Source organism: Danio rerio, chromosome 9 (genome assembly GCF_049306965.1).
Source record: "Danio rerio strain Tuebingen ecotype United States chromosome 9, GRCz12tu, whole genome shotgun sequence".
Classification (NCBI taxonomy): Eukaryota; Metazoa; Chordata; class Actinopteri; order Cypriniformes; family Danionidae; genus Danio; species Danio rerio.
Genome location: NC_133184.1, coordinates 6654784 through 6679940, shown reverse-complemented (window position 1 = coordinate 6679940; position 25157 = coordinate 6654784). Strand labels below are relative to the sequence as shown.

General features: G+C 37.0%; 1 protein-coding gene across 2 annotated transcripts; it reads right to left on the bottom strand.

The window, feature by feature from the left end:
• Positions 1 to 253: 253 nt before the first annotated feature.
• fhl2a (four and a half LIM domains 2a) lies at positions 254 to 25157 on the bottom strand. 2 transcript variants are annotated; one of them, XM_073911827.1, is made up of 7 exons: positions 25114 to 25157; positions 16338 to 16773; positions 10949 to 11116; positions 8471 to 8645; positions 6205 to 6374; positions 4276 to 4462; positions 254 to 2710 (listed from the first exon to the last, which is right to left on the bottom strand). In XM_073911827.1, the coding sequence occupies exons 3-7, from the start codon at positions 11102 to 11104 to the stop codon at positions 2559 to 2561; spliced, it is 840 nt and encodes a 279-aa protein (XP_073767928.1). In that variant the 5' UTR covers positions 11105 to 11116; positions 16338 to 16773; positions 25114 to 25157; the 3' UTR covers positions 254 to 2558. The 2 variants fall into 2 exon arrangements, with proteins under 2 accessions (XP_073767928.1, NP_001003732.1); NM_001003732.1 differs by lacking the exon at positions 16338 to 16773 and having other exon boundaries at positions 1846 to 2710; positions 25114 to 25145.

Sequence of the window (25157 nt, the reverse complement as noted above, 5' to 3'; positions counted from 1 at the left end):
AAGACCTGAATTTTACATAAGCTGGTTGCACTGCAATTGTCCTGAAAGCCGTTTTCAAGAGTTCACACTTAGCTGATGATTTATAAAAGCTTGTTTGGCATGCTGTCCCGGGAGAGAGCCCTGAGCTCAAGGACTCCTCAAGTCCGGGGCTTCCTCCCGTTTGGCAGAGCGAGAGGGGTGCCTGAGCTCGGTGGATCTCAGAACTCCCCCGCTGCTGTAGCTAAGGGAACACAAGGGTTAGATAAATGCTTGGTTTTTATGTATATTGAATGTCTTTGGATGGTGGGAGGAAACCGGAACACCTGGGGAAAACCCACGCGGACACGGGGAGAACATACAAACTCCTCACAGAAACACTCACCGGTCCTGGGGGCCAGGGCTGGCGGTGTTCTTGCTGTGGGGCTCGCAGTGCTAACCACTGGGCCGCCGTGTCGCCCAATCAGAGGTAAAAGAGGAGGAAAAGGGGAGGAGGGGGGTTTCTTCCAAACGAAGAGAAAGTGAATTGAAAACTGTGGTTATTTATAGTAGCTTAGGTCTCGAATGATTGGAAGATACTGATTAGCAAATTCGAGACCAGCCGTGATAAATCATAAGCACGTGATCCTCTCGAAATTAGTTTAAGAATAAACTTCACTTAAATTTTACCTTTATTTTAATTTCTTTGGTTGACTTTTTTTCCACCATTATGGCTCTTTGTGTGCTTGTACATGTGTCAGTCTTAATATCACTGTCTTGTTTCTTTTAGGTTCTCTCCAGGCACTTTGTTCTCTTTCACTATTGTCATCTCACACCCTCTTTATCAGCTCGCTCTTTCTCTCACTCTTGCCTGTCTCTATTCTACTTTCAAACACTCCACTGCCTCTTACCAGAGATCATTGTTTTCCATGCTGTTGCTTCTGTGGTTTTTACCACAGAGAATGCAACATTAAGTCACATCATTACATTTCACTTCCACCAACGTTTAATCAAAACCAACTCTTAACTTATTTGATTCCTTAAACCAAGCATCGTCATTATTATGCTCAACTTATTGGTCTGGACACATTTAGTAGAGACTCCAAGAGTAGAAACATATGGGTCACTCTCCAGAGAGACTCCATGAGTTGAGAGGTATTGCACAAAAGCCTGATTAAGCTGGGGTTTAAAAGCTTTCCTGGCGAAATGTATCCCTGGACAACTTCATCTCATGGATTAGGAGTGTCATTCTTGGATCCTGGATGTCAGTTTCGGTCAAACATGCATACATGCAGTATTAAAATACATAAACAGTATTTATATTGTGGAGTCGCCACAGCGGAATGAACCGCCAACTCATCCAGCATATGTTTTATGCAGCAGATGCCCTTCCAGCCACAAGCTCACTGGGAAACGCATACACACTCATTTACACATACATACACTACAAACAATTTAGCCTACCCAATTCACCTGTACCCCTTGTCTTTGGACTGTGGGGGAAACCGGAGTACCCGGAGGAAACCCACGTGAACACAGGGAGAACATGAAGAGAGGAGAAGGTGCAAACTCCACACAGAAACGCCAGCTGACCCAGTCGAGGCTCTAACCAGCGACCTTCTTGCTGTGAGGCGACAGCACTACCTACTGCGCCACTGCTTCGCCTTACTAGTTAATTGAAAAAAAGATTATCCGAGTACTCAGGTTACTTGTTACAGTTAACTCCAACACGAATAAATGTATTGTTATAACCTGAAAAATAGGGTGCATGTTGTTTGCATGGATATTGTTAAACACTAGGTGGCGCTATCTTACTTTTATATAGTGCAATGACTGCTCTCTAGTACAATGGTCTGCCTTCTTTATTCAATTAATAACAACATGAAATCATTTTGTTTAAATAAGCTTTATTAAGTTTTCACTTCAGTATTTGGAGTTAATATATAGCCGTTAGAAGCACAGAAAGTCCAAAACACCTTTTGTAAGTTAAGACATGGATTATGCAACAAAAAAGACAACCAGTCAGACATCTGAAAAACATAATTATGCTTATTGTTTTCATTCACAATATAATCTTTAGAATCATTTCTTGCCTTCAAGTTAAAGGAACACTCCACTTTTGTTTAAAAAGAGTTATTTTTAACTCCTCTCAAATTGAAAATGACCATTTTCAAATGGTAAAACTTAGCCTATCTAAGCTTATTGGCTTAGACAAGTAGGCCTAGTATTGTAGTATAGGCCTCTTTTTTTTCAACAATATATTTTTTTAAGTGAGATGCTAATGGTTTAATCTCGTTCTATGACTTATGCTAAGCTAAAAGCCCTAGAGAATGGCAGAATGGTTTTATAAATGGTCAATCTCAACTGTTTAACTTTAGTAAAGTCATAAAATTAGCTAATTTCCACCACAAAAAGTGGAGTATTCCTTGTTATAAAGCTTATAACTCGCTATACATACATTATAATCTTTGCCATGGCAATTTCTACTACTTTTCCATGGAGTACCTTAAATGCATTTTTTGCTCACACTGTTTCATGCTTTGCCATTGCTTTGGTTTAACATATTAAGTGACGTGCACCCTTGAATTTTTCCATGCCTGCTTTTAGATGTCTTTGCCACACTCTGGGCACAGGATATCATCTCTGTCAGTGAGAAAACCTCTGCCCACCAGAGACACTGAGCACTTCTTGCAGTTGAAACAGTCGTTGTGCCACTGGCGCTCTTCAAAGGAGATATACTTGCTTCCTCCGAGTCCTACATGCAAGCAAATATGTTATATAGAGGGTGAGTGAAAAGTAACAACAAATTAAAATTTGTAACAGAGTCCATATTTCTAATACTGGCCGAAGGGTATATATATATATATATATATATATATATATATATATATATATATATATATATATATATATATATATATATATATATATGTATGTATGTATGTATGTATGTATATATATATTAGGGATGTAACGGTATTGTAAATACCGTCATACCGCAATATTAATTTTTTTCGATATTACCGAAGTCGCATGACTCGGTAAAACTATAGGTCTTCTGAGAAAATTTGCTCAGGCGAATGAAGCGAACGGGAGGTAGCGAAAACTACAATTCCCATCAGCCCATGCTTGACCATCATCCCTTGCTGTCTGTTGTCGCTACAGATCCAGTAATGCGGAAATGGAGTGTGCTGCTAGAAGCGGGGATGAAAAAGAGCTGGAAAACTCTAAAGCGGGTGTTGTCGCCGCGTGCGTACTGAATAGCGGTGTTGTTGCGCGAGTTCTTATCAGCTGTGTTGTCGCGCGCGTACTGAATAGCGGTGTTGTCGCGCAAGTTCTTATCAGCTGTGTTATCGCGCGCGTACTGAATAGCGGTGTTGTCGCGCGAGTTCTTATCAGCTGTGTTGTCGCGCGCGTACTGAATAGCGGTGTTGTCGCGCAAGTTCTTATCAGCTGTGTTGTCGCGCGCGTACTGAATAGCGGTGTTGTCGCGCGAGTTCTTATCAGCTGTGTTGTCGCGCGAGTTCTTATCAGCTGTGTTGTCGCGCGAGTTCTTATCAGCTGTGTTGTCGCGCGCGTACTGAATAGCGGTGTTGTTAGCACACTGTTCAGATTGATGCAGACATGAGACCTCTATCTTACTCATGGTTTGTCCTCTCAAGTGGGAGAGGACAATGACACATGCACAACGTTACCCACTGCTGTCAACCTGGGCCAAGTCATATCTCTCTTGTCCCAGAAACCTCAGTCCCAAATGAGAGGGGTTTTTTCTGTTGCAGGGGACATTGTAAATGCCCAGAGATACCAGCTTTTACCAGATTATATTTATATGATAATTTTCCTTTAAACCCATCTCTATCTAAGTGAGTGGGTGATTAAATGTTGAATGTGATGAGTTTTCAACAATACTAAATTGAAACTTTATTTTTTTACATGGTTTAATATTTTTTTGTTATTAAAATTGAAGTTCCTGTTTCAAAGCTTACAGATAGATGGCTAATTTGTATGTCATTGACACTTTTGGCACTTTTTTGGAGTATTTTCATAAGTTTAGTTTTTTCCTGTAAATGATTCAATAAATACCGTACCGTGACATTCATACCGAGGTATTACCATACCGTGAAATTCTGATACCGTTACATCCCTAATATATATATATATATATATATATATATATATATATATATATATATATATACTCAACTAAACCTAAGCCTAATTCACATTCTAACCCTAAAAAATAAAGTACATTTAATTAATATAGATTACTCTGTAGTTACACCAATAGTTTCAATAATGTGTGTCTTGTGCTGTACATACCACTGATGGGAGAGGTGCAGGAGGCACATTTCTTGGCATACAAGTTGCAGAAGCAGTTGAGGCAGTAGGCAAAGTCATCACGAGAGGTGAAGCGCTGGCCAGACAACTGCTGCTTACAGCCGGTGCACAGAAAACAGTCCTTATGCCACGGCTGGTCATGGTACGTCACACCGCCAGTGGTGATGGGCTACAGATAACAATATAATATGCAGACATATAATCACAATAGCATACTATTTCTGCGCAACACTTAGACCCCTATGATTTTTTCCTCTTTTTTTAATATTTCCCAAATAATGTTTAACAGAGCAAGGAAATGTTCACAGTATGTCTGATAATATTTTTTCTTCTGGAGAAAGTCTTATTTGTTTTATTTCGGCTAGAATAAAAGCAGTTTTTAATTTTTTTAACACCATTTTAAGGTTAAAATTATTAGCCCCTTTAAGCTCTATATTTTTTTGATTGTCTACAGAACAAACCATCCTTATACAACAACTTGCCTAATTACCCTAACCTGCCAAGTTAACTTAATTAACCTAGTCAAGCCTTTAAATGTCACTTTAAGCTGTATAGAAGTGTCTTGAAAAAATATCTAGTCAAATATTATTTATTGTCATCATGGCAAAGATAAAATAAATCAGTTATTAAAACTATCATGCTTAGAAATGTAGAAATCTTTTCTCCGTTAAACAAAAACTGTAGAAAAAAATAAACAGGGGGCTAATAATTCTGACCTCAACTGTAATTTAGTTGGCTGTTGTTCATTTATGTTATGTTGTCTTAGATTACGAGTCGTTTTTAAGTAGGGTCTGTAACACTGAGCTACAAAAAAAAGCAAACTGAAATTAAATGTTGTAAATTAATCAGATTCTTTTTTAAGAGTAAATACTGTCACTCTATGGACAGAAGACAATGCTGAAGACATCGGCGAGCAAATCAAAACAGATCAAGGCCATCAAAACAGATGCAGTTTGACAAGTGTGTTTAGCATTGAACTCCATTCTGTCGGGATTGTTTTTGTTTTTACTGTTAATTCTAAAAAAAATAAAAAGATATACAGCATTAGTTTTCTAGTTAAATTAAAATATTATTTATTATCCATGCCATCTTTAATGTAATACAGTTTGGTATGTTTACCTTCGGCCCACAGCATTCAATCAAGTTTGGTTTTTGGCCCTTTGTAGAAAAATGTTTGGTCACCCCTGCATTAGACTACAGACAAAAGTCAAAAAGTTTTGTTTTTGCCTGTAGTGTGTGTGTGTGTGTGTGTGTGTGTACATGTTTTTGTGACATATCAGGACAAAAATCTGTATAATGCGTAGGTATGACACAGATATTACAAAAAGGAGGTGAAATATGAGGACATTGGTGACGTCCTCGTTTCTCGAAATGCTTATAAATCCTACAGAATGAGTTTAATCAGAGAGTAAAGCTGCACACACTCTCCAGTGATGGTTGGGTTTAGGGGTGGAGTGTGGGCAATACAACTTATGCTTTGGACAGTATAAAATGAATGGAAGCCTATGTAATGTCCCCACTTTTCACAAAAACAAATGTGTGTGTGTGCGTGCGTGCGTGCGTGCCTGCCTGTGTGCGTGTGTGCATGCGTGCATGTGGCCTTAGAGATTGTATTGTACCTCATGTAGCCTACAGAAATATAGGCAAGTGAGCTGTCACTGGGGTGGTACCTTTTCAAAAAGGTACACATTTGTACTTAAAGGATCCATATTGGTACCTTAAAACTATATATTAGTACCTACAAATAAAAAAAAATAAATAAATAAAAAACCTTGAGGTATTAAGATGGACCATTTAGGTACAAACTTGTACCTTTTGAAAAGGTACCACCCCAATGACAGCTTGCTTACCTTTATTTCTGAGAGTGTATTAAACCATGTAAAGCTTGTTTTAGTTAACTGTGAACTCTACCTTCTTGCAGTGAACACACTGCATGGCAAACTGCTTTTCGTAGCAGGGCACGCAGTAGTTATGGTTGTCTTTGGGGATGAAGCTCTTGGTGCCAATTGGCTGCTGGCAGCGCTGGCAGGTAAAGCAGGTCTCATGCCAGCTGTTTCCTTTATGCTCCATCTTCCTGGAGCCTGAGGGAGAGGAAGAGAGCCATCTTATCCATAATGTGTTCTGCTTATGAAGTGAAGCATGTTAAAAACTGTTCTGAGATTCATAAGACTCAACATTTCATTAAACCATAATTAAAGATGAAGATTTAAGTCTAATTCCAAAATATCAAGCCATGTTTTACTAGATAATCATTATACAGTTTTAATTATACCTACTATTAATATCTTGCTATAGTACAGTAGTATTAAAAAGTTTGAGGTTGTGAGATTTAAATAATTCACTTAATTTTAATACAATGTTTAATTTATGTTCATTATAAGGATGCATTTATTTAAAATAAAATAGCTTATTAAACACATTGTTCAAACTTATGTTAAATGAGCTGCAGCAACACAATTCTTGAGTTTCTTTTGGGGACAACTTAGCTGTTTTATATTCGATCTTACATTTGTAAAAAGTAATAAGCTAGCTTAAGCCTGGTTTATACTTCTGCATCAAGTGACCGGCGTGACCCACGGCGCATGCAACGCGTGTAGCTGTGCATTTATACTTCTGCGCGCTGTCTTTGTTGGTCTGAATAACACTTCCGAAACGCTAGTTGGCAGTGAGGTGTTAATGTTCCTCTGTGTCGAGTTTCTTCTCTGCTGTTTTGCTTTTCCTGAAAACTTCCTGGATGTACAGGTGGCTCAAACTCGCTCATTTTGTGGCAGGAACCGGCGGACGTGCAACAACTTTAACTGTGAGGTAAACACAAAACAAAACTATCCATCAGGAATCCCTTCACGGGACTCCACACTTGTAAACAATCGCTCCATTGGGCTCGCGTCCAGCTCGCGCCGTTCGCGCGGCTCTTGGTCCCGCCCAGACTCGTCAGCGCTACCAAGCCGACCAATCACAGAGCTTGCGCTACGCGTCGTTGCGACGTGTAGTTACAATTTTTGAGAGGTGCACGTCAGCGACGCCGACGGCCACGGCGAAGGGCTATGTGTCAGCGCCGTAGCATACGCCGGCATTTGACGCAGAAGTATAAATCAGCCTTTAATTCCCTTATGTGAAGAAGCAGTGGCGCAGTAGTGCTGTTGCCTTACAGCAAGAGGGTCGCTGGTTCGAGCCTTGACTCTGTTGGCGTTTCTGTGTGGAGTTTGCATGTTCTCCCTGCATTCGTGTGGGTTTCCTCCGGGTGCTCCAGTTTCCCCCACAGTCCAAAGACATGCGATACAGGTGAATTGGGTAGGCTAAATTGTCAGTAGTGTATGAGTGTGTGTGTGTAGATATTTCCCAGAGATGGGTTGCCGCTGGAAGGGCATCCGCTGCGTAAAAAACTTGCTGGATAAGTTGGCGGTTCATTCCGCTGTGGCAACCCCGGATTAATAAAGGGACTAAGCCGACAAGAAAATTAATAAATTAATTATTTATTATCCTACAGCCATACTGCAACTGCACATCTGAGCTGTTAAGAAACAATCAACCAAAATATCAAACAAAACATAAATTCTCTTCCAGCATATCCAGATGAGAGCTCAGTAAATATCAGCAGTGCTACAGTATAAACAGAGACAGCAGTTTCATTGTTTTAAAGAGTCTGGCGTGTATATTACTACAGCCAAGTGTTTAAAATATCCAAATGTTACTGTGTGAGAACTGGAACATTCCACACTACTGAATTACATTAAATAAACAACCAAATAACTTTCATCTGCACATAACTCTGCATCATTCAATGATTACAAATTGACTGATACTGTATGATAAAAGATGTGGCTGATCATAAAACCTAATGGGTTAATAAAAGCGCAATACTTTTGCAATACTCACAAGAACCTGCCTTCGAAGATTTATGAATAATATTATACCCAGTTAGCAGATCGTTTTATTGTTTTGACGTCATGCTGGGCCTGTAATATATCTGTACAATGACAGTTATTCTTTCCTCACTGGATCTGGGCAAAGATCAACCCTGTGTGAAAGGAAGTTGTTTTCGTTCACTTATAATGGAAAGAATGTGCCGCTGAATGAATTATTATGTTTTTATGGAAGTGCTGAGCAGTAAAAAAGAAGAAGAAAACTTCTCCTGATATGAGGTTAAGCTTTCCTCCCACTGTGAAGAGTCTCTTACCCGGCATGATGGTCTTCTTGCATTCGTGGCATTTGGAAGAGTATTCATTGGAGTAGCACTCGGTACACAGCAGCTGCTCGTCTTTGGTGGAGAAAGGCTTGTCCACTAGTGAGCGCTTGCACTGGAAGCAGTGGAAACAGTCCTCGTGCCAGTGACGGTCCTTGTAGGACAAATCCTAAAACAGCAAAAGATGCACTATGGTGACTGTTCTGTTTGAATTATAGAGACTTTCCAAGAAGAGAGTGAAATATTGGGAAATAATAATATCATCTTACTTATTTTGGTAGTTTTGACGCTAATGATTGATTTTAAGCCACAGTTCACACTATTAACAAACCATTAAATCATACTATTATCTCAATAAATTATTAATTAGCTGCTTAATAATAGCTATTCAGATACACTGAAAACCCAAATAAGTTGACTGAATTTAATTAATTAAGTAAACTCGTTGCCTCAATTTAATTGAGTAATGGAGTCTCCCAAAACTTGCATATTTAAGTTTATTTATCTTGCTGAAAAATCCAGATTAAACCAGGCTAAGCTGGTTGGCTGGTTTTAGCTGGTTGACCAACCTGGTTTTAGATGGGTTTTGGCCATTTCCAGCCTGGTCTCCAGCCATTTCCAGCCTGGTCTTAGCTGGTCAGGCTGGAAAATGACCAGCTAAAACCAACTAAAACCAGCTTGACCAGCCTGGTTTAAGCTGGACACAGCTGGTTTTGACTGGGCTCCCATCCTGGTTAGGCTGGTCAAGCTGGTTTTAGTTGGTCATCTCCAAGCCTGACCAGCTAAGACCAGGCTGAAAATAGCTGGAAACCAGCCTGGAATCGGCCAAAACCCCTCTAAAATGAGGCTGGTAAAGCTGTTTTTTTCTGCAGGGTAACTTGCCGGTTTTGTAGAGTATACTTAAATTGTTCAGTTCACCAAACTTAGTACTTAAGTAAATTATACTTAAATTAAAGGTGAGGAATGGGCTGTCTTTAACAGCTTGCGACTTCATCTGCCACTTTCACTGGGTACATTTATATGGACACCAATACTCCGCTTTTATGATCATACTGATTAAGTACTGATCAAGGATTGAGTCTACCATGTAAGCAACAATTTTTGATTAACTTTAAGGATCACGCAAGTCCCGAAATGTGGAGGTTTTTCTTTCTGTTCACCATTAGGTAACAAATTCCATTAAAACATCCTAAATGAAAATATGCTGAATGAGAGTGAACTGCTGAACTGCAGTTAAAGTCTAAAGATTAAAAATCAAACACCCGAAATTGCATGAAACTCTGGAGGAAACGCAGAATAGCCTGGTCTTATCCAAAATTCTTTGCACGTTAAACGCACGCAGGACCGGGGCAAGCTAAACTGGCACTCTAGGCAAACAGCAATCGCGCTGCCCTCAACCCGAAAGTTAAAAAGAAAGTGACTGGTTGGCGGATCAAAGTGAGGACCGTGAGGGAGGGGGTGGGTACAGCGGATGAAAGTGAACACTGGGGGCTTCACTCACTATTCTGCGGCCCAAGGCGCCCGCCTAGGACACCTCTATGGACGGGTCGGCCCTGAACACACATCGAACACAACAGGAAATAAAAATAAAAAAAACTGCAACTGCGTTATTTTTAGTTATGTGTCAAATATTTCAAATTAATCACGTGCGTTAACGTGCAAATTTTGACAGCCCTAGTTTTTACTTTTAATGTTTTGGCACCAGTTAATCTTGTGCCAAATATAAGTCACAATTTTGTCTTTTTTGACTCATTGGATGGAAACACTGCTTTTTTCAACTCAAGCTCATTCTGAAATGTTTCTCTATATACATTTCTGGAGAGTGCCAAATACATACTGGAACCTATGTTTTGTTTTTTTAGTTTTTGTTTTCGTGAATCCACCAGAGGCCACTGTGTATGCTTTTTGAGATCTCAAATTCATCTTGCGATTGCCATGCGCGTCTGCTGTTCTCACATAAATCCACCAGAGGCCACTGTTGTCTAAACAGTTCTGCATCTCAAGTCTATTGACATACATGGCAAGCTAACTAGACAAATTGGTAATGACAGTAAAGCTATCCATATAGAGGTGAGCGGTCAGATCCATGAAAAGGAATGGCATCATATCGCCCGGTAGCCTTGGTTTTAAAAATTAAATTAAGCTATAGGTACCTCTGGCTACATCATTTGCGATCTCCAGAAACGTATATAGGGCTACGTTTTCACAATGCCTGTTAGCTTTATTTGCACATCTTTTTGCAATATTCCAGTTTTGCGCATACATTTTAATTGCATTTTTAGATGAAAACATAGCTAGTGACAAGTCCTTGTCTTAATGAGCTATACGCTAAATCATTCATTGAATGCACAGTAAGGTAGATAGTAACTAAATTGGAATTTACTTTGTCGATCTGCAAGTTGAAATCTGATTGGCTGGTTTTATTCAGATTCATGGTAGACTTATACTTGAACATGGTTTAAGTGTTGTTACCCTGCTGTTGCAGCCGATGGGTTTCTTGCATTCCTCGCAGGTGTTGGAGTACAGGCTCTCGTAGCACTTCACACAGTATGGGTTGTCCTCACGCAGGACATACTTCTTCCCAAACAGTGACTCCTTACAGTAGTGGCAGTCATAGCGCTCCGTCATCTTTACTTCTGCCTGTGGTGGACAAAGTATAAACACAGATAAGAAAATTGTGTTGGAATACAATGTTGGAATGTTTGCTTGGCTCAAACCATTGTGCTGTCAGATATTCGGTTTACTTTATAAATATACAAAAGTCCAAATTTTAAAAAAAGTCCAAAAATTGGAAATATTGGAAATTGGACCCTTCAAAAAGTTGAGAAGGGTCTGGATGCAGCCATGATGCAGTCTCAGGCTGCGTCCGAAACCGTATACTTCGATACTATATAGTACGCTAAAATTTGTATCCAAGCCGAGTAGTATGTGCGAATTCACAGAATTCGAAAATCAGCATGCGAGGAGTACCCGGATGACTTACTACTTCCGGCGAGATTCTGGAGTGTGCGTCCCATGCATGCTGCGCTACCCCATGATGCCCCGCGAGCAAATTCATGAATGGGAGTGAAGCGACGCAACTATCGCAGGTAGGTCACATGACAATGACAAACATCCACACACACTCATTCACACTCATACACTATGGACAATTTTGCCCCCTAAAAAAGTAAGGCAACAGTGAATTTTAGAAGTCTGTTTTAATGCTGCTCTCTGCAGTCCAGTGAAACACACAACATATTAAAGTGTCAGTGGTGTTTCCCTGTTCTCTATAAAACCAAACCGGAAATTGAGGATTCATGATGTCATTAGTACACTCAAAAACATGACCATTGTTGTTTGTTCCAACTACTTCTTTAAAATGAGCTGAAACAATTCTTGAGTTTTTTTTTTTGTTTTTTGTTTTTGTGATAACTCAATTTTATTATGTTCAAATTACTTACATCTGTAAAACTGAATAATTTAATGTTATTACTTTACAGATCAATTGTGTGGAGCCCTGTATTTTTTTTACAGTGAATGGCGACACAGGACACAGTCTGTGCTATTAGGCAAAATAGTTTTTCTGAGTTTGAACATTCTGTAAACCATTTGGAATAATGCAAGCACACAAGTCGGCAACATATATAACACTGTTCTAATGTTTTTGGATATGTTAATGGAAAAATCGTACATATTCATCCTTTATTATCATTTTATATATTTTTAAATAAATAAGAATGTTTTAGTTTAGTTTTTGTTAAAAACATTTGTAATATTACAGTAAATAATAACAAACTGTTTTCAATTCAACTTCCAACCCAAATGTTGCTATCAGTCAAATTCTCTGGAAATTCAACAGTGCAGCATCAGTCATTTAGAACACACAGGAATTCCTCAGCGCACTACATCATACCACCAGAACCAGCCTCTTATCTCACCTCCAGCTGTCAGACATTAGACCGTCTACCATTCTGTGTTAGGCTGCGCATGAAAATCTGCCAGCTCTGGCATGGACATGACTACCTATAAAGATCACATTGAATTGACTTTTATGGAGAATCATCAATCTTTCTTGTAAAAGGCAACACAACTGTGCTGTAATAACTTCTAAATCTGATCTGAAAGCCTGATCTCACGAGAAAACGTAAGTATTTTACGTTTTGGCAGTTTAGTGGCTTATTTGTACGAATTCGTACCTGTTCAGTCGTAAAAAATTGTACGATTTTAAAAAGGAGGCGTGGCACCTAACCCCACCCCTAAACCCAACCGTCATTGGGGGATGAGCAAATCGTACTAAAACGTACAAATTAGATCGTACAAATTCGTGTGAATTAGCCACTAAATGAAAAAGCTACGAATTGTCGTGAGATTGTGTTGGATCTGAACGTAAATCATCCAATATAACTTTGGCATCTTTCCTCTTCAGTTATTTCAGCTATTAAAACCATTATTTTGAAGCTCACCTTTAGAGATCTTGTTGTTAAATAGCTCTCATTAGTGTATTTGTTGAGTTTGAAGTTAGATTAGGGTTTATGGAAAAAGTTTACATGCATTGTATAGCTATTAACAAAGTAATGTTTGATAAAGCATCAAAAATAAGTGTTTTTAAGTGTAAGATATTATTCTAATACTAATATAGTATATATTAGTAATACTAATAACTAATATTTCTTAAATATTTACTAGTTGACATGTTTTTAGTTAAAGATTACATTCTCAGGGTCACAGAGCATTTGAAAGACGATGTTAAGTAAATAATAACAGAATTTTCATTTTTGAGTGAAATTCAACCAAATTTCTAAAGCCAACCCATGTTCATTCTGAAAATATAGTCCTATATACTTATAGTCCTACATACTTATGCATTTTATTTTTTAAACGAATGCTCCGGGCAGTATGACGTTCCTTTTCTCCACCTGGCCGCTTAGCTCCGTATGGACGGCTTTCCCACTGTAACCGATTTGTCTTGTTAGCTAGCCATGTGTGTTGACAGACTTAAGACACAGAAAGGAGTTGACCACGCCGACGGGGTTCTAGTCTGGGGAAGAACGGTTCTAGAAAGCAGGTAGGACAAAAACAGAATCCAAATGAAATGAAATAAACAAGTAAATAAAAGGGTGGAAATGTAAAATCTGAAAACGTGGTAAAAATCAGATGAGAGCTTTTCTTTTTCGGGGTTTAGGGAAGTGGATGGGCGCTGGTCAATCAATAAAATTAGTAGGGTTTAGGGAAGGAGGAGGATGGGTCAGTCATTCAGTCAGTCAAACAGTCCGTGAACAGTGGCCTCTGGTGCGTTTACGCGAGAACAGCAGGCGCGAATGGCACTCGCGAGAGAAATTTGAGATATTAAAAAGCACACACATCAGCCTCTGGTAGATTCGCAAAAACAAAATCTACCAAAAAATTTTAACCTCAGGACGTAATTTGCGGCCTCCAGAAATGTATATAGAGGTACATTTCCAGAATAAGCCTGCAAGCGTTTAAAGCACAGAGTTATTAGATATTAATCAGATAGTTAATTCTTCAGTGACTGCTAGTTGACTTATATAGTCACATAAAGTCAACCAAATGCCTACCCAGTGGGGACTTTGGTGTTAAAGCAACATCAAAAACATGTTAAAAAAGATAACTATCAAAAAGAGAATGACTTTTGACGTGTTATTTGATGCCAATTTTGGATGTCAACCTGATGTCATTTTGACATCAAAATAGTTCACATGCATTGTGGGCATATTATCTCCAGTGTTAATTTGGAATTGAAGCTTTCAGATTGGTAATATTTGTTTGAGTCGTTATTTTGGTGATCAAAAGGTCATCAATGTGTGGATGTCAAAGGTTTTGACATCAGATCGATTGACATTTTGGATATATTTAAAGTGCTTTTGATGTCAATTGTTGACATCAAGGTATCCAAAATATCGAAATATCCTAAGAGAATCATCAAAATAAATGTTTAACTCTTTGCTTGTAAACTACTAATTAGCTGCTTATTAATAGTTATTAGGTTGTAGCTGAATTTGAGTATTGGGATAATAATCACACAATCTGTTATTAATTCAATGACTACAAGCTGACATGTACATAGTTAAATTGAAGTTAACTAAAGTGGACCATCAAAATAAAGTCTTAGTAGGTATTGATCCGTTTATTAATACTTAAATAACATCTAGTCGGCATGTTGTTGTCTAAAGTCAATCAAATATCCTACGGGAATCATCAAAATAAATGTTTAACTTTATTTTAATGAACAATTCATGCTATTAACAAACCATTATCTAATAATTTTTGCTCAATAAACTACTAATTAGCTGTTTATTAATAGTAAGGTAGTTGAGTTTAGGTATTGGTAAGGTTAGGGATGTAAAATAAGATCACTTAATAAGTGCCTACAAACACTTATTAGAGTTTTATTAGAGATAGTAACTATTAGAGATAATTATTATTATCAGAGATAATTATTATTAGAGATTATTATTATTATTAGAGATAATTATTTCATTTTTGAGTGAACTGACCCTTAAAGTCAACCAAATGTCTAAAGCAAACATTCAAACCAAAGAGTTGTTAGTTATTAATCAGACATACTTATTAATTCTTCAGTGACTGCTAGTTGACTCACGGTTGAAGCCAGAATTATTAGCCCCCCTTTGATTTGTTTCTCTTTTTTATTCTCATATGTTTTCTAAATTATGTTTTACAGAGCAAGGAAATTTTCACAGTATGTCTGATAATATTTTTTCTTTCGGAGAAAGTCTTGCTTGTTTTATTTTGGCTAGAATAAAAGCACTTTTTAATTTTTTAAAACCCATTTTAAGGTCGAAATTATTAGCCCCTTTAAGCTATAACAAACCATCGTTATACAATAACTTGGCTAATTACCTTAACCTTCCTAGTTAACCTAATTAACATAGTTAAGCCTTTAAATGTCACTTTAAGCTGTATAAAATTGTCCTGAAAAATATTTAGTCAAATATTATTTATTGTCTTTACGGCTAAGATAAAATAAAACAGTTATTAGAGATGAGTTAGTAAAACTATTCTTAGAAATTTGTTTAAATAATCTTCTCTCCATTAAACAGTAACTGGGGGAAAAATAAACAGGGGCTTATAATTCAGGAGGGCTAATAATTAAAACCAAATGCCTACCCTGTGTGTAGTTTGGTGTTAAAACAACAGCTAAAAACATGTAAAAAAAATGCATATTGATCAAAAAGAGACTGATTTTTGATGTGTTATTTGATTTTGGATGTCAACTAGATGTCATTTTGACATCAAGATAGTTTACATGCATTGTAGGCATACAAAATCTAGTGTAAATTCGGGAATTAAGATATATAATATTGTTTTGTGTCGTTATTTTGGTGGTCAAAAGGGTATCAATGTGAATGTCAAATGTACGTCAAGGTTTTGACATCAGATCGATTAGCAATTTTTATATTTTTAAGTGTTTATGATGTCAATTTTTGACATCAAGATGTCCAAAATATCCAAATATCCCACGGGAATCATCAAAATAAAAGTTTAACTTTATTTCAATATACAATTCACACTATTAACAATCCATTAACTAATATGTTTTGCTTGTAAACTACTATTTAGCTGCTTATTAATAGTTAGTAAGATTGTAGTTCAGTTTAGGTATTGGGTTAGGTTTGGAATGTACTTTATAGGGCTAATAAACAGTTAATAGTCTTAATAATAGGCAGGTAATAAGCCAGTACTCAATAGAGGAAACTGTCACGTGACCTAAATTGTTACCAAATAAATGATCAGATATCAATCAGACAGAATACTTCAATAACTGGTAGTTGACATGCAGTTATATATAAAGTCAACCATTAAAACAAAGTATAACTCCACTAAATCATTCAGTACTCACGCAGCCGCCCGAGCTGTGTGTATTTGTCCCATGAGAGCAGTGATGCTGAATGCCGCCTCAGGGGTCCCCAGTGTCCCACAGACACACACACACTGTTTCCCCACTGCTGTCCTGTTGTGAGCCCGTCTGACTGAGCCCTCGTCCGGCTCGGGCTTTACTACTACACCAAGTCTCCCTCGACACTTTTACCATAAAAGGCAGCAGATGGAAAGCAGCAGAAGCAGCTCTTTGCTCAAAAATCCTTCGAAGAAAATTCTTTGACTTGCACAGTCAGTCCTTCACTCCCCCCCTCCTCTGCTTCCTGTTTGTCTTGCCCTTTTCTGCTGTCTCACTTCTTCAGGCTTTCTCCCTTTCTCCGTCCAGTTGGCAAACCATCTCAATTCTTTCCATTAGGTTCCCTTTTTTGCCTTTTTTACACTGCAGGTTATTCAGACATCTGCATGTGGAAATACGGTAAGCTGTTTATTGCTCTAATCTGATGCCTGTCAGTGAGTTGTAAAGACTTGATTTTAATGTTCTCCTTTGGGTGTTCAGTTGAAGTTGAGTTGTTACCTGTCAGTTATGGCAGTCATTAGAGTGTTACTAGGCTGTCTGATATACATCTGCCAACAGTTTATTTTGGTGGTCCTTAACAGTGATTCTACTGACTATACAACTCTGCCAGGTCAAGTCAACCTATTATACTAACCCTAAACTTACAGTCTGCTAGTACTCTAATAAGAGTTTCACACACACACACACACACACACACACACACACACACACACACACACACACACACACACACGCGCGCGCATGCACGCACGCGCGCACACACACACACACACACACACACACACACACACACACACACACACACACACACACACACACACACACAAAGATGTGTATCTTCTGTTAATTACAGTAAAAAAAAGTGTGATGTTTAGATATATATTGTAAATCCAGGTTAGTTTATTATTTGGGTTTGGGGGAATGAATGGATTTTGGTGAATGAATGGGTTTGGGTAAATGAATGAAGGGCAGGTTAATGGATGGGTTTGAGTGAATGGATAGATGGGTTTGGGTGAATAAATATATGGATGAATGGGGAATGAACGGGTTTGGGTGAATGGAGGAATGGATGGATTGATGGGTTTGGGTGAATGAATATATGGATGGGTTTGGGTGGAAGAATTGATGGATTGATGGGTTTGGTTGAATGAATTGATGGATGAATGGGTATGGGTGAATGAATGAATGGATGGATAAATGGATGGATGGATGGGTGGATGGATGGGTTTGGGTGAATAAATGGATGGACACTGTAGATTGGTGAATGAATGGATTTGGGTGAATGAATGAATGAATGGATGAATAGATGGGTGAATGGATGGGTTTGGGTTAACGGATGGATGTATAGATGGGTGAATGAATGGGTTTGGGTGCATGAATTTATGGGTGGATAGTTTTAGGGTGAATGGATGGATAAATAGATGGGTGAATGGATGAGTTTGGGCGAATGAATTGATGGGTGGATGGGTTTGGGTGAATGGATGGATGAATAGATTGATGGGTTTGGGTGAATGAATATATGGATGAATGGGTGAATGGATGGGTTTATGTGAATGAATGAATGAATGAATGAATGAATGAATGAATGAATGAATGAATGAATGGATGGATGAATAAATGGGTTTGGGTGAATGAATTTATGGATAGATGGGTGAATGGAAGGGTTTGGGTGAATAAATGGATGGGTGAATGGGATGGGTTGAGTGAATGAATGGATGGATTGATGGATGAGTTTGGATGAATGAATCGATGGATGGATTGATGGATGGATGGATGGATGGATGGTTGAATGGATGGGTTTGGGTGAATGAATGGATGGGTTTGGGTAAATTAAGGAATTTGGGTGAATGAATGAATATAATGATGCATGGATGGATGAATGAGTTTGGATGGGTTTAGGTCAATGAATGGATGGGTTTGGATGAATGGATAGATGGATTTATGAGTTTCGGTGAATGAATATATGGATGGATGGATGTGTGAATACATGAGTTTGGGTAAATGAATGAATGGATGGTGGATGGGTGGGTTTGGATAAATGAATTGATGGGTGAATAGGTTTGGGTAAATGAATGGATGGATGGATGAATGCATAGATGGATGGAGGGATGGATGGATGGATAGATGGATGGATGGTATTTGGTCTGGTGCAATATGGCTGCCGTTGCGTTATCTAGATGAATGCTGCACACTGGTGGTGGATTAGGAGATTCCTCCTGATGTGTAAAGCACTTTGAGTGTCTAGAAAAGCACTATATAAATGTAAGGAATTGTTGTTGTTATTATTATGGATGGGTTTGGGTGAGTAAATGGATGAAACCCACATAATCCAGTATTAGGAAACACCCATACACACTCAGATTTACACACACACATACATTACGAACAATTTTGTTTATTCAATTCACATATGGAGGATACACACATGGACACGGAGAACACAGGCAAACTCCACAAAAAAATGCAAACTAGCTGAGTCAGGACTCGAAACAGTGACCTTGCTGTGAGGCGACAGTGCTAACCACTGAGCTGCCGTGCCACCTATATTAATTTCATGGAATTAAGTGTTAGGTAACTGTAGAATTCTTCAGTAAATTATACAATACTATAATTGTTGAACAAATTCTTCTGATTATTGTAAAATGATATAATTTTTTTTTTAAATAAAAACTGAATTTCAAATAATAATATAAAAAATGGTCCAAAAATGTTTTAATAAAATAAAACTTCTGGTCTCCAGCACACTTGATCTAATTCGATCTCTTTTTACAAGATCTGCTCTCATGGGAAACATTCGGTATTCCTCTAATCTCTCTTTTAATAATCCTCAGCTGCGCTTGGAGACATTTGCAAGTGCTTTAACATAAACAGATCCCACTATGCTAATTTAAAGTACAGCGGACGTCTGAAAGATAGATGGAATGCTTTTAGACGACACTAAAAAGAGTTGGGGGACAGGTGGATGGAGGACTAACCCTCCTGAGATTAAGTGTCTTATGTTCGAGCCCTCATTCCTACGCCAGCAAAATTCATATCCATGGAGAGAGTGAGACAATAGTCTGACCACCCATCAGCACTCTATAAATGCCCACTGTGCCAGAGTTTATCATCTCTAAAATTGCTTTAAACCTTAAATGTTTGAATGTTTTGCCATTTGTTATTACATGTTGGGGTCTTTAGTGACCCAGACTAGTTGAAGGCAATATTATTAGCCCAGTCAAATATTTTGCAAGTGTTTATTGGAGAGATTTTTTTTCCAACAGATTTTAAAACCTAATAATTTGAATAACTAGTTTCTAATAACTAATTAATTTTGTTTATGCCATGATGACTACAATATTTTACTAGTTATTAAGCAAAATACTGGCATTCAAATTCTTTAATAAAGAAGTAACTAGATTTTTTCCTGATAGAAGTGATGCCTGTCATCGTTGTAAGCAGTCTCTGGTCTAGTGTTTTGACACAATTAATAAATCTATTAACATAAATCTAGACCTTGACAGCTCTTTTTGGCATTTCAGAGAGAGTTGACTTGACTGTTGCGTCTCGCCAGGTTATTGCTTTTTCTACTCTTTTAGCTAGACGAGTCATTCTTATTAAATGGAAACAGGTGATTCCTCCATCACATGACATGTGGATCCGAGAAATCTTTAGTTACATAAAACTTGAGAAATTAAGATGTTTACTTGCAGGATCTCTCAAATCTTTTTACAAGACCTGGAACCCTGTTTTAGACTATATCAAAAGCTTACCCTGCTTAGTTGATATCAGATCTAGTACACCGTAAATAATTGGAAAGAGTAAATACTGAACCCTTAATGTAAACTTGTATTTATTTATTTATTTATTTATTTATTACTCTTCTCGTAAAGTTGCTAATGTATTATTATTATTATCTTTTTTTATTTCTTTTAATTTTTATTGAATTTTTACATTTATTATTATTTATTTATATATATTTTTTTTCTTTCAAAGGATAGGTTTGTTTATAATTCATATATTTAATTTATTTTATTTCTAGGGGATAGTGGGAAAATAAGAAAAAATAAGACAATCTGTAATTTTTTCTATGTTGTATTGTATACTTTGATGTGTTGTCTTGTTAAACACCAATTAAAAAAAAAAAAAAAAAGTAACTAGATAATTATCTACTGAGCTATCAACTTATCAAAAACCTGTTGTTAGAAACCTTGGGTTTCATTTCGATAGTGATCTGAAATTTAACAAACGAGTAAATTCAGTTGTTAAATCCAGTTTTTACCATCTACGACTTGTGGCAAAAGTGATGTCTTTTCTCTTTTTTAATGACCTTGAGAAGGAGATCCATGCTTTTATTTTGGGAAGACTTGACTATTGCAATTCTCTATATGTGGGTGTTAGTCAAAATCCCCTGAATAGTTTGCAATTAGTACAAAATGCAGCTGCGAGACTTCTGACAGGGACTCGCAAGTATGAGCACATATCCCCAGTCCTTTCCTCTCTGGGCTGGCTGCCTGTTAGGTCACGGATGGATTTTAAACTATTAATTTTAGTTTTTAAATCCTTTAATGATCTGGCATCACCTTACTTATCAGACCTCCTACATGTGTATAATCCTGGTAGGGCACTAAGGTCTTCTGATCAGTTTATTCTTTCTGTACCAAGGTTCCAATGTAAGCAAAGTGGGGATCGGGCTTTTGCTGTTATCGCACCAAAACTCTGGAACGGGCCTCCACCCCACATCAGACATGCCCCAACTCTATCTGTTTTTAAAACGTGTTTGAGACTCCATCTTTGCTTTTCAGCATTTGAGCCTTTTTTAATGTTGAGAGGTTTGCCTTATGTTTTAATTGTTATGTATGTGATGTAGGTTTTATTTTAATTTAGTATCGATTGTGTTCAGCACGTTGTGTTGTAAAAAATGTGCTTTATAAATAAACTAAACCAACTAACTATATTTAGGATTGCTAGGCATGTTAGGTTATTTGGACTAGTCATTAAATGACAGTGGTTTGTACTGTAGCCAACTGTAAAAAATAATAATTTTAATAGGGGTCAATAAAATTGACCTTTAAATTGGTTTTAAATAATAATAAAAAATGATTTTATTAGAAAATCAAAACTAAATAAGATTTGCTCCTGAAAAAAAAAAACTGTGAAAATGTCCTTACTCCTTTAAATATAACTATAGAAATGTTTGAAAAAGATTCACAGAGATTTCACTGAGGATCTATGAAACAGTTAGCATCTGACCCTTCATATTATACTGTATGTGATACTCTGTGCTGTCTCAAAAATACTATTTATTATTTCAAACTTCTTTCAAATCAATGTCAACAAAGTGACAAGGAAACTGTTGATAATCTCCTGTGGTAATTCATTCATTCATTTTCATGTCGGCTTAGTCCCTTTAGTCCCTTTCATGTCGGCTTAGTCGCCACAGCGGAATGAACTGCCAACTTATCCAGTAAGTTTTTACGCAGTGGATGCCCTTCCAGCCGCAACCCATCTCTGGGAAACATTCACACACACACACACTCATACCCTACGGACAATTTGGCCTACCCAATTCACCTCTACCACATGTCTTTGGACTGTGGGGGAACCAGAGCACCCGGAGGAAACCCATGTGAAGGTAGGGAGAACATGCAAACTCCACACAGAAACACCAACTGAGCTGAGGTTCGAACCAGCGACCCTCTTGCTGTGAGGCGACAGCACTGCCTACTACTACTAATTTGTATCAGAGATAGCAACACCTGAGGAAGAAATGTGAATCGAACTTACTGAGTCGTCAGATATTAAAAGGGACAGCTCATTCAAAAATCATTTACTCTCCATCATGTGACTTTAAACCTTTATGATTGTCTTTCTTCTGTTGAACACAAAATAAATGCTGGAGATTGCTGGTTGCTGGCAGCCAGTGACTTTCCCCAGTAAGAAAAAACTACTATTGAAGTAAATGGGTGCCAGAAAACCAACATTTTTCAAAATGTATTATTTTGAGTCCAACAATTTGTACATTTTTCATCATTCATCAATGGTGAATTAACGATAACTAAGTTTCATATTTGTGCAGGAAAAATGTACTTATATTTCATATCAGAGTCTGGGTGACCTCATATAGTTTAAATGAATAAAACAGTCTTTTATATCTTTTAAATATTGAGGAATGCTAAAAATGTCTATCATTAAAAAAGTGAATCAAAGGGACAGCAATGAATGTTCTGGGTTGCTGCCGATCTAAGGTATTCATTAAAGCGTTAAAAGGGAATAATAGTTGATATACAGTTGAAGTCATAATTATTAGCCCCCTTTTCAACTTTTTTCTTTTTTAAATATTTCCCAAATGATGTTGAACAGAGCATGAAAATTTTCACAGTATGTCTGATAATATTTTTTCTTCTGGAGAAAGTCTTATTTGTTTTATTTCAGCTAGAATAAAGCAGTTTTTATTTTTTTAAACACAATTTTAAGGTCAAAATTATTAGCCCCTTTAAGCTATATATATTTTGATTGTCTACAGAACAAACCATCATTATACAATAACTTGCCTAATTACCCTAACCTGCCTAGTTAACCTAATTAACCCAGTTAAGTCTTTAAATGTCACTTTAAGCTGTATAGAAGCGTCTTGAAAAATATCTATGTACTGTCATCATGGCAAGGATAAAATAAATCAGTTATTAGAAATGAGTAATTAAAACTCATTAGAAATGTGTTGAAAAAAAATATCTCTGTTAAACAGAAATTGGGGGAAAAAAAATAAACGGGGCTAATATTTCAGGGGGGCTAATAATTCTGACTTCAACTGTTTATGTTAGTCAAGGGGTCATATACAGTACAACTCATTCATTCATTTTCCTTCGCCTTAGTCTCTTATATATTAGGGGTCACAACAGCGGAATGAACAGCCAACTTATCCAGCATATGTTTTACACAGCAGATGCCCTTCCAGCTGCAACCCAGTGGTGGAAAACATCCATACACTCTAATTCACACACTTACTGTACACTATGGACAGTTTGATTTTATTCAGTTCACCTATCACATGTCTTTGGACAGTGGGGGAAACAGAAGCACCTGGAAGAAACCAACGCCAACACGGGGAGAACATTTACAGTACAATTAGTTTGGTGAATGGTTCACAATAAAACCTTGCGTTTATTCAAATTCTATTATTTCGTGTTTAAACCTTTGGGGCAAGATTTTTGAGAGTACACAATTAATAGTTATGTTCAGGTAAGATGCATATTATATGATGTGAAGTAACAGTAAAGACACAAAATCATCTTGAAAAAATTTCACAACTGCTTGAATTTTTGTAATTCAAAAATACTTTTTTTGGGCAGTAAATAATCATAATTTAATGATTTTTGAAGTATTCATGCCAAATATTCAACTAAATTATTATTATTATTATTATTATTATTATTATTATTATTATTATTACCATGATGGTCTATTTTTTTTATTTAAGTTACATTGCATCTACATGTCAACTAATTCTCATTAGAATATAAGTAGACTGCTAGGTTGAGGTTGGGGTTGGGGTTAGTGTAAGTTGACATGTACCTGCAGAGTTTCTTATAGTCAGTTAAATGTGTTGAAGGAGCAGTATCAACAGATAGTCAAGCAGACAGTCTACTAATACTCAAATGGACCATCAAAATAAAGTGTTACCACAATTATTATGACAACTACAAATTACAAATGCAGATGCATTTCACTGCTGCCAACTTTGTTATAGAAGTGATTAAGATGAACATGAGTGAGTTGTGCCAATATTTTACAATACTACAATTTTTTGGTGTATTTTTGATCAAATACACACTCAGAACAGACAAAAATCTGTCACTGGGATGGTATCTTTTAAAAAAAGGTACACTTTTGTACCATGCAGGTTGACATTAGTATCTTTAGGGTACACTTTCGTACCTTTTAGCTTCACTTTTTTACCTTCAAGGTATTTGAGGTACACATTTGTGTTTTTAGGTATCATTACTTGTTAGGAACAATAATGTTTCTTTTTAAAAGGTACCAACCCAGTGACAAAATGTTTATCTTTATTTTTGACAGTGTAAATGTACTCCTGGTGAGATTTCTGTCAAAACTCGGATCTTTTGAATGCTAGTGTATGTGTATATTTTAATTATTTAAGATAAAATATGACCAAGCAATATATTTGAAGAGTTCAGATGCAAAAACTTCTAAGTACCATCAGATTTTTTTTTTAAATGAATCATTTTTCTCAGTCTCCTATGTTTATGTTCAGTTATTTTATATTAAAACTATTAAAATAACATATTATTTGTCATAAAAATTAAATAACTGAAACTGCACACGAGTCTGAGAAAAAAATAATTTTAGAAAACTATTTCAGATGGCACTTGGAGGTTTTTGCGTCAAAACTCTTCATTTCAAATGCTCAGATGATAAATTAGAATGTTAAGGCAAGAATTATTATTTTTTTTATAAAAAAGAAGAAACATAACTAGAGAATCTAAAATGCACAAATTAATATAGTAAGTTATTAAATACATAAATAATTGCATCTTTTGGTCTGGAAGGGTGACATATTCACGGAAAAAAAGGCAAATTCTAAGAATGAGAGGTAAAATTGGTGACAGAGACATTGACGTAACACATATTTGAGTCAACTGGACAAGTTTAGTGAGGAATGTTAGTAGTGTCATTGCAGTATCAGACTGTATCTCCCAGTATAAGCGTCTGTGGTTCTTACCTCAGGAGAAGCGCTGCTGGTCGTGTGAAGAGTCTGTCCAGACT

Bases quoted from the DNA above. Each gene is read 5' to 3' on its own strand.
- fhl2a (XM_073911827.1), bottom strand. From the start codon at position 11,104: ATGACGGAGCGCTATGACTGCCACTACTGTAAGGAGTCACTGTTTGGG. The intron at 4,463-6,204 runs GTAGAGTTCACA...TGTTATCTGTAG, and splicing joins AGTGTGTTCACTGCAAGAAG to CCCATCACCACTGGCGGTGT. The intron at 2,711-4,275 runs GTATGTACAGCA...GCTTGCATGTAG, and splicing joins CTGCACCTCTCCCATCAGTG to GACTCGGAGGAAGCAAGTAT.